This window comes from Lolium rigidum, chromosome 1 (genome assembly GCF_022539505.1).
Source record: "Lolium rigidum isolate FL_2022 chromosome 1, APGP_CSIRO_Lrig_0.1, whole genome shotgun sequence".
NCBI classification, from domain to species: domain Eukaryota; kingdom Viridiplantae; phylum Streptophyta; class Magnoliopsida; order Poales; family Poaceae; genus Lolium; species Lolium rigidum.
In genome coordinates this window covers 12,233,496-12,246,818 of record NC_061508.1, presented here as the reverse complement: position 1 = coordinate 12,246,818, position 13,323 = coordinate 12,233,496, and the positions used below count along the sequence as shown (strand labels likewise).

General features: G+C 45.1%; 2 protein-coding genes across 2 annotated transcripts; both read right to left on the bottom strand.

Moving 5' to 3' along the window:
• Positions 1-357: 357 nt before the first annotated feature.
• LOC124667572 (epoxide hydrolase A-like) lies at positions 358-1,459 on the bottom strand. Its single transcript, XM_047204835.1, has 2 exons — positions 723-1,459; positions 358-604 (listed from the first exon to the last, which is right to left on the bottom strand). The coding sequence occupies exons 1-2, from the start codon at positions 1,457-1,459 to the stop codon at positions 358-360; spliced, it is 984 nt and encodes a 327-aa protein (XP_047060791.1).
• Positions 1,460-4,340: 2,881 nt separating this feature from the next.
• Positions 4,341-10,497, bottom strand: LOC124704082 (cytochrome P450 711A1-like). Its single transcript, XM_047236329.1, has 5 exons — positions 10,274-10,497; positions 10,002-10,154; positions 9,005-9,788; positions 8,824-8,919; positions 4,341-4,676 (listed from the first exon to the last, which is right to left on the bottom strand). The coding sequence occupies exons 1-5, from the start codon at positions 10,495-10,497 to the stop codon at positions 4,341-4,343; spliced, it is 1,593 nt and encodes a 530-aa protein (XP_047092285.1).
• Between the last annotated feature and the right edge of the window lie 2,826 nt (positions 10,498-13,323).

Genomic DNA, 13,323 nt, shown 5'->3' with positions numbered 1-13,323 from the left:
TACTATATTGAATTTTATTATTTTTGTATAGGCTACATAACTTAATATTTTCATTGCAGATTTGACGTACGCATATGTGCACACAATACCAACCCATATAATATTTTTAGTAAGTCTTGTTATGTATCTTCAATATAGGGTGCGCGGGAACCTATGAGCCAAAAATTCACGTCCCTAGTCTTAGCCAAAACCATAAACATACACGGTAACTTTTATTTACTTTAATATAATTTTATATTTTTCAGTACTTATATGGTTCAAAGCTTTGGAAATTTACGTGAGATGCAGATGCCTGTAACTAACGGCCGGGTAGATGCGTGCACGCCACGTTACATGTAAAAATCAGGGCCTGTGAAGTCAGAACTTTTTTATGAAGTCGTAGATATGCTTGGTGACCTCCTCTGCCATCTCGAGATGGAGGTAGTGCCCGCCACCAGGGATGACCACTACCTCCTCCAGGCCCGGCACGTCTCCCTTGAGCCCGCCCTTGAGTATGTAGTCCTGTGCCATCGGGTCTTTGTGACTCATTGCCGTCTCACCTGCAATGAACTTTGTCGGCACCATCACCTTGGCCGTGGTCCACGGCGCCGTCAGCTCCCAATTCCTCCACGATTCAAGGAAATTGAACATAATCAAATTTATGCGGCCGGAGCGGTGAAACTATAAGACGGTACGTACGTATTAAAAGAAAAATTCGGTACGTATGTTTTTAGAGTTCTTACAGATCAAGACAACGGTACAAGTTCATGGCTTCGGCGAACCCGGTCTGGTCGAACTTGGCAGCCACGTAGCAGATGTACTCCTCGGTAAGCCATGGAGGCAGCTTAATGTCCTCCTCCGTCGAGGTCGAGCCCCACCATTCTTTTGACAGCGCCGCCCCGCCGGTGTCGCGGGTTGTTAGGACCCTCTTCAAGATGAATTTTGTGTCCATACCGGCGAACTCGGCCTCCATGATCCCTGGCTCCTGCATACGGAGGATGTAGTAACCGTCGCCGTAAATCCGCCGGAACCCATCCAGCGGCCTCACAGCGGGGTTGCGCGGCATGAAGGCAATGTTCATGTTCACCAGCGCGCGCACCCGTTCCGGCCGGAACTGGCAGAGGTGCCACGCCAGCAGGGCGCCCCAGCCTTGCCCCACCACAAACACCTGCGGGAGAGCGAGGGCGTCGAGGAGGCCGACCATGTCGCCGACCAGGTGGAAGATGGTGTAGGCAGACGGGGACGCCGGGGCAGAGGAGTCACCGTGCCCGCGGAGGTCGGGGGCCAGGCAGCGGTAGCCACGACGAGGGAGGGCCATGAGCTGGTGCTGCCATGAGCACCAGAGCTCCATGAAACCGTGCAGGAAGAGGACGGTGCAGCCAGAACTATCCCCAGCCTCGGCGACGTGGATCTTGATGCCGTTCACTTCCAACGTCCGGTGCGTCACACCGTCCAATGGCATTGCCGCTGCCATCTCCATTTCTATGCCAGCCTGAGCCCTGGCCAACACATAAAACAGGGGTAGCAGCATATATAGACAAATTCAGAGTGTTTGTTGTATCTTCTTGTATGTGTAGCTTTTGTCTTATTGCAACTTTGCAAAAAGCATCTCAGCATCACAGATTCCTATCACCTACCGTATGTCCTTAGCCATCAGTCCAACATAAATGGATACAAAGCGATCAGTCTGGACAGAAAAATGGAAAATTCCAGCCCAAGGGCCCGATTCGTGGCCCAAATTTACGTCCAGAATGCGGACACATCACGGTCACCGTATGCATCCGCCTTTCAGCGACCGTGTGTGTTTCGTCTTCCGCATGCTAGCTAGTAATGCCTCTGGTGCCGCTTTGGTTCTTCGCGTCGCATTCATGGTGCTGCCCGGTATCCCCGCACTCCACTGAGGCCGCGGGCTAAGAGGAGCATTCGGGCTGCTACGAGGCCACTGCTCTCTTAAATAGCCAACCTCCATCGCCATGGGGCTAGGTCTCGCCGTTCCACAAGACGAAGAACGACGGCGAGGCCAGGTCGTCTAGTGCCGCAAAAGAGAAGGCCCCACGCAGTCCGAGGTCGTCTAGCGCCGCAAAAGAGAAGGTACGTTTCCCTCGAGCTCGACCACCAGCTATTCAAGGAGAACCACCCGGTCCTTTAACCGGATGCGGGCCTGCCGGGCGGCGGATGATACCTCAATTCACGCCGCGTCCCGGTGCCTCCGGTTCCACAAGAGGGGCGTTAGCGTTCGTACGAGATACGGCGCTGCCATTTCATCCTGCCCCCGGATCTACACGAAGATCCACCATTCACCCTCGACTCGTACAACTGGTCCACCTTCAGGACCTGGGAGTTCGACTGGCCCCAACCGCATGGGTTACCTCGTCGACGTTGAATTCTTCAACTAGGAGCATGGCGTCGGCCTCGACGACGATGAGGGTGATGAAGTCGTAGTCATCGATGCCGCGGAGGAGGACCCATCCAGCTACCCTCTTCGGATCCAGCTCGGAGCACCTGCATTCGGGAGGAGGTGATGCGGCTCCAGGAACTAGCGAGAATGCTCCAGGCAATGCGGGATGCGGCGGTGGCGTGTTCTCGCTTCATGCGGTGGATAACTACCTTGCGGTAGAAGATGAAAGGTTGGTGCGATGCAGCCATGCATCCCTCGTCGCTTGATGCTTCCATGGCGGGAGGTAAGGTCTTTGGGGAAGGTGAGCTTACTTGCACTCTGGATGGCTTTTTTGTTTCTCCTTCAAAAGTGACTAGCCGGCGTGTGATAACCCCCAAAAGTAGTGGATCACTGTAGCACCTCTTAATATGGAAGTGGGGTATCGATCCGTAGGAGCAAGAAGGAAAAGTTAATATTTCCTACGACTAAACTGTCACAAGTTTTAGTTGATAATGCACTAGTCAATTTAACTGAGTGGTGGAGCTTGATTTGATACAAGAAAATAATGTAAAATAACAATGTAAAGTGTCCCAATACTTTTCAACATAAGAGGACAAGACATATATTTTCTCTTATAGGAACAATGGACATGGGTTCACTCAATCCTTCTTCTCAATCTATGGTGGTGATCATGTTATAGATAATAAAAGTACACAACATAGTCATGTTTTAATGGTAATACTTATGAAGGCTACATGTCAAAGAACAAATAGGTAAATGAAATAATTTTTTGTGTTGCTGTTGTGCGCCCAGCATTAGTTATTGTCACACTACACATCCTACTTCTCCCCTTTTACCCCTTGATAAAGGATGTGGTGCTGCATTGACATGTTATTCAATGCATATGCCATCTGTCTACCTACATACATCATACTACTATATGGTAAACATTTTTAGACATGGATGCAATGGTTTATGTGTTGTGTGAAAGAAACCACATCTCTCGCATCTACCTACAATTCGTGATGTCAAGCACGTCATGATAAGATAAACAAGGCATTAAGAATATAAATCATAACATGTATCATAGAAGCATCTCCGAAGTATGACAAATCATAAGAAATCCAACACAACCTTAGATGCATAACAAGTATCATCATACACTATAATATCCACCATAGAAATTACATAGATAGATCCATAGACATACAAGACATATCACATGGAATTCAACTATGATCATATATAGAGAGATTGGATCAAGTTACCATCACAAACATATTGTACAGGGGTGGACTACTCCCCTCTCATCATGGAGATTGATGAGGAGGCGTTGGTGAAAGGGGAGAGGCGGCTGGAGGCGATTCCGGCAGCGGTTTCCCCACCAATCTTCCTCCGGCGATGGCCATCAGACTCTCTCTTTTGGTGGTTTTGATCTTTGCCTCCGTCTCTTCGAGGAAACCCTAGGGTTCATATATATAGGGGTTTTTAGGTCAAGCCAAGTCGGTTGGCGCAAGATTGAAGCGAATTGGACGGTCGACGACGAAAGGAGATCTGGTGGCGTGCCCTAGTAAGGGGGGGGGGCACGCCACTGGGCCCTGTTCCCAGCCCATTGACCTCCTGATGTCCCACTTCAGCTTATTTTGTTTTTCTCAAAATTTTCGAACAGTGGCCCCTGACCTTGCCCTTTTTCGAGTCACGTCACTCCTGAAAAGTTAAAAATACTAGTTCCTGAATAAGTTAGCCCACAGAGAGACCGTCCCGGGGGGGGGGGGCACAGAAGCAAAAGCCGTAAACCTAGGAACTCACATGTTATTAGCAATACGCATTCCATAAGACTTACAAATGCAATACCCGCAAAAAAAAAAACATCCACATGTAAGAATGCATCTTAAGTCAACCAGCTCTACATATTCTTGAAAAGTCCATATATTGCACAAACAACCATAAAACAAAAGAAAATAAATCATAACCGTGTTACAATCTAGTTCTTCTGCCTCTTGATGACCTGCAGCCTGACTCCATGTTTGAAGTTGACCACGATCCCATACTGAAACTCCAGAGGTGACTCCATTGCAGGAGAGTGACGAAACACGTAGTGACGGTACAGATGTATCATGGCGAGCTTGATTTCTTGGATGGAGAACTTCTGACCGATACAGGCCCTGGGTCCTATACCGAAGGGGATGAACGCGTACGGATGACGTCGTTTCTCCTCGTCGCCATCAGGATCGAATCGCTCTGGCCGGAACTGCTCCGGCGTCGGGAAGTTGATGGGGTCCTTGGCGAGAACACCTAACGCTAGCCACACCCACGTGCCCTGCATATATAGCAACCAGTTCCAGACATTACTTCTACCGATGTCAAGGTTTACGTGTTCATTGTAAAATAAACAAGAGCAGGGTGTAGATATTTAGTTGCTACATTTGTTTTTATGTACTCCCTCTAACTTCAGATAAATTTAAATTTACACAAATCTAATATATTTTTCGTGGGACAAAGGTAGTAGTATATGTAATCGTCGGCACCACTCCTCAGATCTGCCAAACTGGTTCGACCAAACAAAGGGATGGACAGAAGGGGAACGAGCAGGTACGCCCTCTCTATGGCCATGATTATCTTAAGCAGGTTACCCATGGCTGTCCTTGTCTATAGTGTTTTAGCTAGATTAGCTTGATCATAAGACTGATTGTCTAACTTATGTCTCTGTCCTGACGGACAAATCGACATGCCTAACCATCTACACTATGCATCAAAATTGAACCAAAGAGGCATATGATGCGGTTCATTACATAGTAAAATGATGAAACAATGTCTAGGAGAAACTAGACGCTAATGATATAGTAGAAGTGGGACTTGGCGTGACAATTCCGAAAATTCTCTCCTCACAGGATTCAAATTCCGGTCATTGCCACTCCTTAGATCTGCCAAACTGGTTCCACCAAACAAAGGGATGGACAGAAGGGGGCCGAGCAGGTACGCCCTCTCTATGGCCATGATTATCTTAAGCAGGTTACCCATGGCTGCCCTTGTCTATGGTGTTTTAGCTAATTTAGCTCGATCATAAGACTGATTCGTCTAAATCATGTCTCTGTCCCTGACAAAACGACATGCATCTACACTATGGCATCAAAAGCGAACCAAAGAGCCATATGATGTGGTTCATTACATAGTACGTAAAACGATGAAACAGATGAAACAGTGTCTAGGAGGAACTAGATGCTAATGATATAGTAGAAGCGGGATTTGGCGTGACAATTCCGAAATTCGCTCCTCACAGGATTCGAACTCCGGTCGTTGCCACTCCTTAGATCTGCCAAACTGGTTCCACCAAACAAAGGGATGGACAGAAGGGGGCCGAGCAGGTACACCGTCTCTATGGTCATGATTATCTTAAGAAGGTTACCCATGGCTGCCCTTGTCTATGGTGTTTTAGCTAGTTTAGCTCGATCATAAGACTGATTCGTCTAACTCATGTCTCTGTCCCTGACAAAACGACATGCATCTACACTATGGCATCAAAAGCGAACCAAAGAGCCATATGATGTGGTTCATTACATAGTACGTAAAACGATGAAACAGATGAAACAGTGTCTAGGAGGAACTAGATGCTAATGATATAGTAGAAGCGGGATTTGGCGTGACAATTCCGAAATTCGCTCCTCACAGGATTCGAACTCCGGTCGTTGCCACTCCTTAGATCTGCCAAACTGGTTCCACCAAACAAAGGGATGGACAGAAGGGGGCGAGCATGTACGCCCTCTCTATGGCCATGATTATCTTAAGCAGATTACCCATGGCTGCCCTTGTCTATGGTGTTTTAGCTAGTTTAGCTCGATCATAAGACTGACGTCTAACTCCTGTCTCTGTCCCTGACAAAACGACATGCCTAACCATCTACACTACGACATCAAAAACGAACCAAAGAGGCATCTATATGATGCGGTTCATTACATAGTAAAACGACTTGGCGTGCCAATTCTGGAAATTCGCACCTGACAGGATTCGAACTCCGATCGTTAGGGTGCGCCACTACGATCCAAACCACTGGGCTAAGCCCACGGTGTCTATTCATTACATAGTAGAGCATCATTTCATAAAGTCTAAGAAAAAAAGTGTACATACTATTCGGTTCGCTTCTTTGCATGTATGTCTCTAGTAGAAAACAGGCCTTTCGTCATGCTCCTTTAGTCCCGGTCGTAGTCTAGACCGGGACTAAAAGCTTGATCATGTCGCCCAGAATTTGCCCATGCGTACGACACCCCTTGGTCCCGGTTCGTTAGGAACCTTTAGGTGGCGGTAAGCTGCCTCCGGGAAAACGCCTTTAGTCCCGGTTGGTAATACGAACCGGGACTAAAGTCTTTTTAGGTTTTTATGGCTCCCCATGCACCTTCACCCCCCTCCTGTGGATCGCCTTTTTTAGGTTAGAAAATGATAAAAAATTTAGAAAATAAAATCTTTTGAGATTCATATATGTTACGCAACCTACTATTAGGGAAATTAACAAATTTGAATTTCAACTTTTTATGAAAAAAGGTTTAAAAAAAGGTAAAACGGGATTTCTGGTTGCATACGACATCGAAAAAAACGTATAATATATCAATATGATCGTGAGAAAAAGTTACATCCGAATTCACCGGGGTTTACCCGGTTAGTCAATTTTTAGATCCTCAAAATTCCAAAGGGAAATATGAAAGGAGGAAGATTTTAGTTTTTGCCAGAAATTCAAGATTTATATTTTTTATTTTAAATTAATAATTGAATCATGCATAAAGATTACTTTTACTTAATCATAAAAGAGGTTAGGTTTGGAAAAAAAATTATTAATTATTAATTACATTATCAATGTTTTTTTAAAAACATTATTAGCTCCATATTCAGTAATGTTTATTTATTTATTCAAGATTATTATTACATCATTACTTTTATTTATTAAAATAATTATTTAGATTCAAACAATAAAGAAATGTAATATCGACCAACATGTTAATGAGATTGATATGATACTAGTATCAATAACATGCGCGCGAACCACTTGGAGGCGGCATGGGAAGAAACTCGGAAGTTAAGCGTGCTAGTCTTTGGAGTAGTGAGAGATGATGGGTGACCGAGCGGGAATTTTGATCACAAGTAAGTAATTTGACTAGAGATTAAGTGTAGTTAGAGACTAAACTTGTCAAATCACTGAAATAATAGAAATTCTAAAAAAAATATAGAGAAAAAGAGGGAGTGAAAAATAATTAGAAACGGAAATGGATAATTTTTTTGATGAAATAGCTTTTACTCCCGGTTGGTGTTACAAACCAGGACTAATGGTCCTTCGTCACGGCGCTCTCCGTGGCGCTCACGTGGAGGGCTTTTTATCCCGGCTGGTAATCAGGTCGGGACTAAAGGTTCGGCCTTTAGTCACCATGTTAAGTTCCGGTTGGCCAACCGAAACTAAAGCCCCTCACGGGCAGGGACTAAAAGGCATGTCTCCACTAGTGTGTGTAGGGCCTTTAGCAGATATACGAGGGTGAATGACTGCATAGGAGAGAAAACTGCTAGTTGTTTAAAAGAAAGTTGGACCCGTAGCCGGGTATTAGATACTTGGTTGCTACATTTATTTTTATGTACTCATCCGTCCAATGGAAGATGTCTTAGCACATCTTTTGTGGGGCAAAAGCAGTACTCCCTCCGGTCGGATTTAATCGACTCGGAGGGAGGCATGGACATACATGTCATTGGCAGGTTAGTGCGTCAATTAATTCCATCCGGAGGTAGTAGTGTATATTGTCTTCACCGACTCTTTTCATATCTGCCAAAACGGCTTCCACCAAAACGACAGATGATCATTCCTTATGTGCATCAAAATCGAAGTAGACAGGCCCACGATTTGGTTCATCATATATTAGATCATGGGTTCATAAAAGGATCAACTACTTGGTTTCCTTGTTTGCATGTATGTGTAGGACCTTTGGCAGATATACATGGCTGCATATGCGAGAAAACTGTTTAATAGAAAGTGTGGTGGTCCATAACAGTTCTCTCTCTCTCATATATTTTATGCACCATGTGTCAACTAGATTCATCCTCGTATATAATACTAGATCTAGAGTTAAAATTTTAAATATTCGTAAATTTAGAACGACAATTTAAATTTTCGAACCATCTCATTATTTTAAGTTCCCAATGAAAGGAGCTACAAAAAGACCAATATTTAATATATTTTGATAATTTCTGAACATTGACTTTTGAAACTTAATAAAACTCAGCGAAACCTGATGATATTTTTCTTAAATTCAATCCACACTAGAAAATAAATCCATGTAATATAAAATAAGAGAGAGTACTAATGCGTGGTTTCTTTTATATGCAAATATTTCTTTTATGTAGTATCAATCTCAAAGCAATCACAAACAGATGGAGTCAGGGCAGCTAGGATGTCCATTTGGAAGGAGACAAGAGTACTAGGGCGTGAAGCGTACCTTGGGAAGGACATATCCAGCAATCTCCACCCTCTCCGAGGCTTCTCTCGCCACCAATGGCGACACCATGTAGAACCTCATTGATTCCTTGATCACCTGCATGTAGGTGTAACAGATATAAATTTAAATGCAGTACGTCGGTCAAATTCCTGTACAGTAGGATTAGGAAGAGCGCGCGTGCCTGATCGAGGTAAGGGAACCTCGTCGTCAGATCGTCTGCCGTAGGTACGCCATCGCCTGGGCTGAACGCGTCTATCTCCGCCAGCAGCTTCTCCTCCACCTCCGGGTGCTTGGCGACGAGGTAGACCACCGAGGACAGCGTGAAGGATGTCGTCGCTGACCCAGCAAGGAGGTGCTCGTACGTGAGTGCGCTCATGTAGTCCGGCGTTAGCAGCTCCTCTACAGCCGCGCCGCCCCGTTCCCTCGCCGCGAGCACCACGGAGAGGAAGTCCTTGTGCTGCTGCGATGCCGGATCTTGCTTCCTGGCCGCCACCAAGTCGTGGACGATGACATCCATCTGTCTACTAAGCTCTTGGTTCACGTGATGGATCTCCCGATCGGCCGCGCCAGGTATCCTCTTGAGCACTTGCTGGAACGGTTGATGCAGGAACGGAACCAGCTGGCCAACGATAATGGAGAGTGACCCCGACATGTCCATCTTGAGCGATGTGGTCGCGTGGAGGTGCATGTTGACGAACTCTTTCGACACTTTGGGCGCCACGCCACCCTTGTCGTCGGGCGACAGCGGCTTTCCTGACAGAGCAAAGTCCGCTCCAAACGCCGCCTGTCCGATGACGTCGGTGAAGAGGCTCAGGGCGAGCTTGGAGAAAACAACCTCCTCGCCACCACTCAGGTTCCCGGCAGCGCGTTCGATGTAGGACTCCATGGTAGGGATGAGGCTGGCCAGGTGGGATGGCTGGTAGATGGAGATGATGATGTTTCGCATCGCGGACCACCTCGAATCCCTGACCAATTAACACAGAATTTTCAGATACGTACTACCCAGTTTCCAAGTTCCAACACAGCTGAATCCCTCTAATTAATGGTGAATAATTCGCATGTTCGATCAGTCTTTAAAAAGTATAGACTACTAATAAAAGAGAACAACTGCTAATTAATCCGAAGATACCCGGCCGGTACGGTGGTCAATCTCAAATTCGACGATCTGAGGTAGCTACCGTGTGAAGAAGAGGCCTTTCTGATGGATCGGGGAGTTGGTGATAGGCGAAGGCATGCTCCTGTTAGGCATGCTCTTGAACTTCTTGATGCCAACTTCTTTGCATAGCTCAGCATCGGCGACAATGATCAGCGGCTGCCTCCCCATGTGAAACCTACACGCAAATCGTACCAAAACCATTTCTATACTTCATACCATATCGAAAAAAAAATATATCCGGAGCTAGCTGACAACATATATAAACATTATATCAGGTAGTATTGAAATCCAGACCTGAAGATCGGGCCGTGCCTTCTCGCGAGCACAGAGAAGACATCTGGGCCGTACATTGCAAGAAGGTGGAGGTGGCCGATGAGCGGTAGCATCAATGGCCCCGGGACGTGCCGCACCTTCCAGTAGGGCTCGTAGAGGTACGCGACCACTAGGAACCCCACGGCCATGGCCACCAACGTGAAGGCGTACTCCTGGATTGTCCACGCAACCGTTCCCATCTCCATCGCTCTCTTCGATCTGCGCTCGTCCGGGATGCTACTTGCTAACACCTGATGTGGCTTTATTCTAAGATCGAGGCGTATGCATCCATTGTCGGAGGCTGCTACTTGTAGCTGGGGATTCAGCCGGCGGCCCGCTACAGTCCACCTTATGCTTCGCAGTAGCATCTAAATCATTGGTTTGTGGAATTTTGATTAGGACTTAGTACACACATACTGACATACTACTTTATTCTAACTTCTCTAGTTTGCTGACGGAACCCTGCAGGCTTGCCTCCCAACCTATAGCTATCTGGACAATATTGCCGCCGCCTCTCGTTGTTTGAACTGGGCGAGCAGATTAAATATTCAGTCCAGCTAAGATGCCAATGGTAAGGACAACCCGAGATACTGGCTGCGCGGCTCTTGTCCTGTTATCACGTGTTTAAATAATCAATCAGCTGTGCAAGATGCCAATTGTCGGTGGAGGATAGGACGACAATTGTCCAGGCTCTTGTTATCTTGTCCTTTTCTATATGTGTCCGAGGCTAGGTCGGTGTATTCTATAATTTCCCGTAGAACCATTCTTCTAAATATATTGGTGCCATCTGTTATCCATAAACTCCTTTTATTTGTGAATACGACTAGAAAAAAATATTGACACCAAAATGATTGCATGCTAACTCCGCTTCAACTTCTACTAGAACATGATAGCGCGGGGTGCAGCGCCCGTCCATATTAATGAATATAAAGTAATTTAGAAAATGTGGCTAATTTAGATACCCGATTTTGAATTACACATGCCTCAATCTAGATGGACTACATTGGTTCACAATTGAGAGTCGCACTTAATGTTACAGCTACACACAAATGCATAAACATGAACAAAAATAAAGTTAAAGATAGTTTACAGGTATCGTGTTTTGGATATCCAATCAAGCTGACTTTTACATTTTAATGACGAACTTAGTGTCACCCTTGCATATCCGTATTACATATGATGCAACCTTTGGGTGATATTCGAACCAAGCGTGGGTATTATCTCTTAATATACTTGAAACTAAAACCCCATAATCATACTCCTTGACGAAATTCAAATGTATGTCGTAATTAACTTGTTGTAGCATGTCCCAGTTACTGTGGTTGATGGAAAGGTTATCTTGACATAATGTGCGTATATGACCTCGACATAAGCACACTTGTAGTGAGAACTAAGTATATAAATAATTTATGAGTCTAGCAAAGTAAATTTTTTTACTAATAAATCTGTATGTTCAGTGTGCTTTCGAAGTTAGGAGTTTCAAATAGTACTATGACATTAACAGTAAGGCTCCAAGCTTTATGTTTTTCCACAAGCTGATTCACAATTAATAGCTAAAAACAATCCCATCTCGATATTACATGTCTCCATCATTTAGAAAATCACGTTTTCTGAAGGAAACAATGACAAGGGAACTTCTGGAGCCGCTGTGTGTGCTAACGCCTGCTCGTGCTTCTTCACCTCGGCATACCATCTTTGATTGCAGCGGCAAGAGAAAGAATGTGATGAGATCTATGTCTGGTTAGTTCTGTACAGAGGCCTCGCCATTAAAACTTGTGCATTATTTCCCCACGAATCACCCATTGTTCATCCATTGGCAGTCACCATGACGGCTGGAGCGACAGCAACTCTGTGGAGGTAAAGGCCTCCTGGTCATAGATTTCATAGTGAGACCAGAAAATATTCTCGGCTATAAAAAACCTGAACCTGCGTAATTAATTAAGAAACAGTAATAGAAGCAAAACCTCAGGAATCACCTATGTACTTAACACACTTACCAATTTCATAATGATTAGACTTTTAACCTTCTCTGAATAGCCTCTGTTATAAGGAAGCACAAAAAAAAAGTCATTACTCAATTCAGTACTATATTGCTATAAGACACACATATGCTTATAGAAGGTTGGAAGCATCCTAATAAGTGTATGCTAACAATTAACAAATAATAATCAAAACCACTACTCAGTATCTACTCAAGGAGAAGTAAGCAGAAGACTGTGCCAGACCTAAATATGTCGTCTCGTACTTCCTCTGTTCCTTAAATTGGCCATCAAGCATCAACTCTGCAATGTGTAAAATACATCCAAGTCTTGCGGTAGGATTAGGAACTAAAGCCCAATAGCCTATTAGCCTCTCACGAGTTAATCATCACGCTTCCATAATAAAGTGTAATTTCATTTTTCCAGCACCCTGTCTACTTGTGCCATGAAACGAGATAATTTGGAACACCTCAGAATCAGAAATTGGCAGCATATGTCGATAAATCAGAAGATGCAAACAACTGCAACTTGTTTATACCAAATAAACGAGAAATTGGTTAGAGGGTGAGCCAAAGTGTGAGAGGAAATTGGAGTTTAAGAGACCCACCGAGGCCCGAGGGTGAGTGACTTGGGAACAACAGGAGAACAGTATAGATATCATAGTAGCACCATAGCAACAGCGTCATGGAGGTGGAGCTGCATCCACGGGTCAGGAAACTTCCTAAAATCCCTTGTGTAGTATGATCACTCCTACACGAAATTTGTGATGTCAATCGAAATCGATTTTGTCTAGCAAATGTAAGAAAGCCAGTCCATGTGACGAGACATACCCTACTACTCCCCGCAGGAGAAGTTTATATACCGCGAATTGAAGGAGCAGAAGGGGCGAATCAATTGAATGTCAGTGAACCCCAGTGAAGTAATAACACCACGCTGCCGGCAGGCAATCAATCGCCAGTTACAGGAACCTCTCACGCTGGTGATGAACATACGAAGCCCAACAAATAGGAACAGATGCGCACAGGTCCATGCCTCACACAGGACGTGAATTGA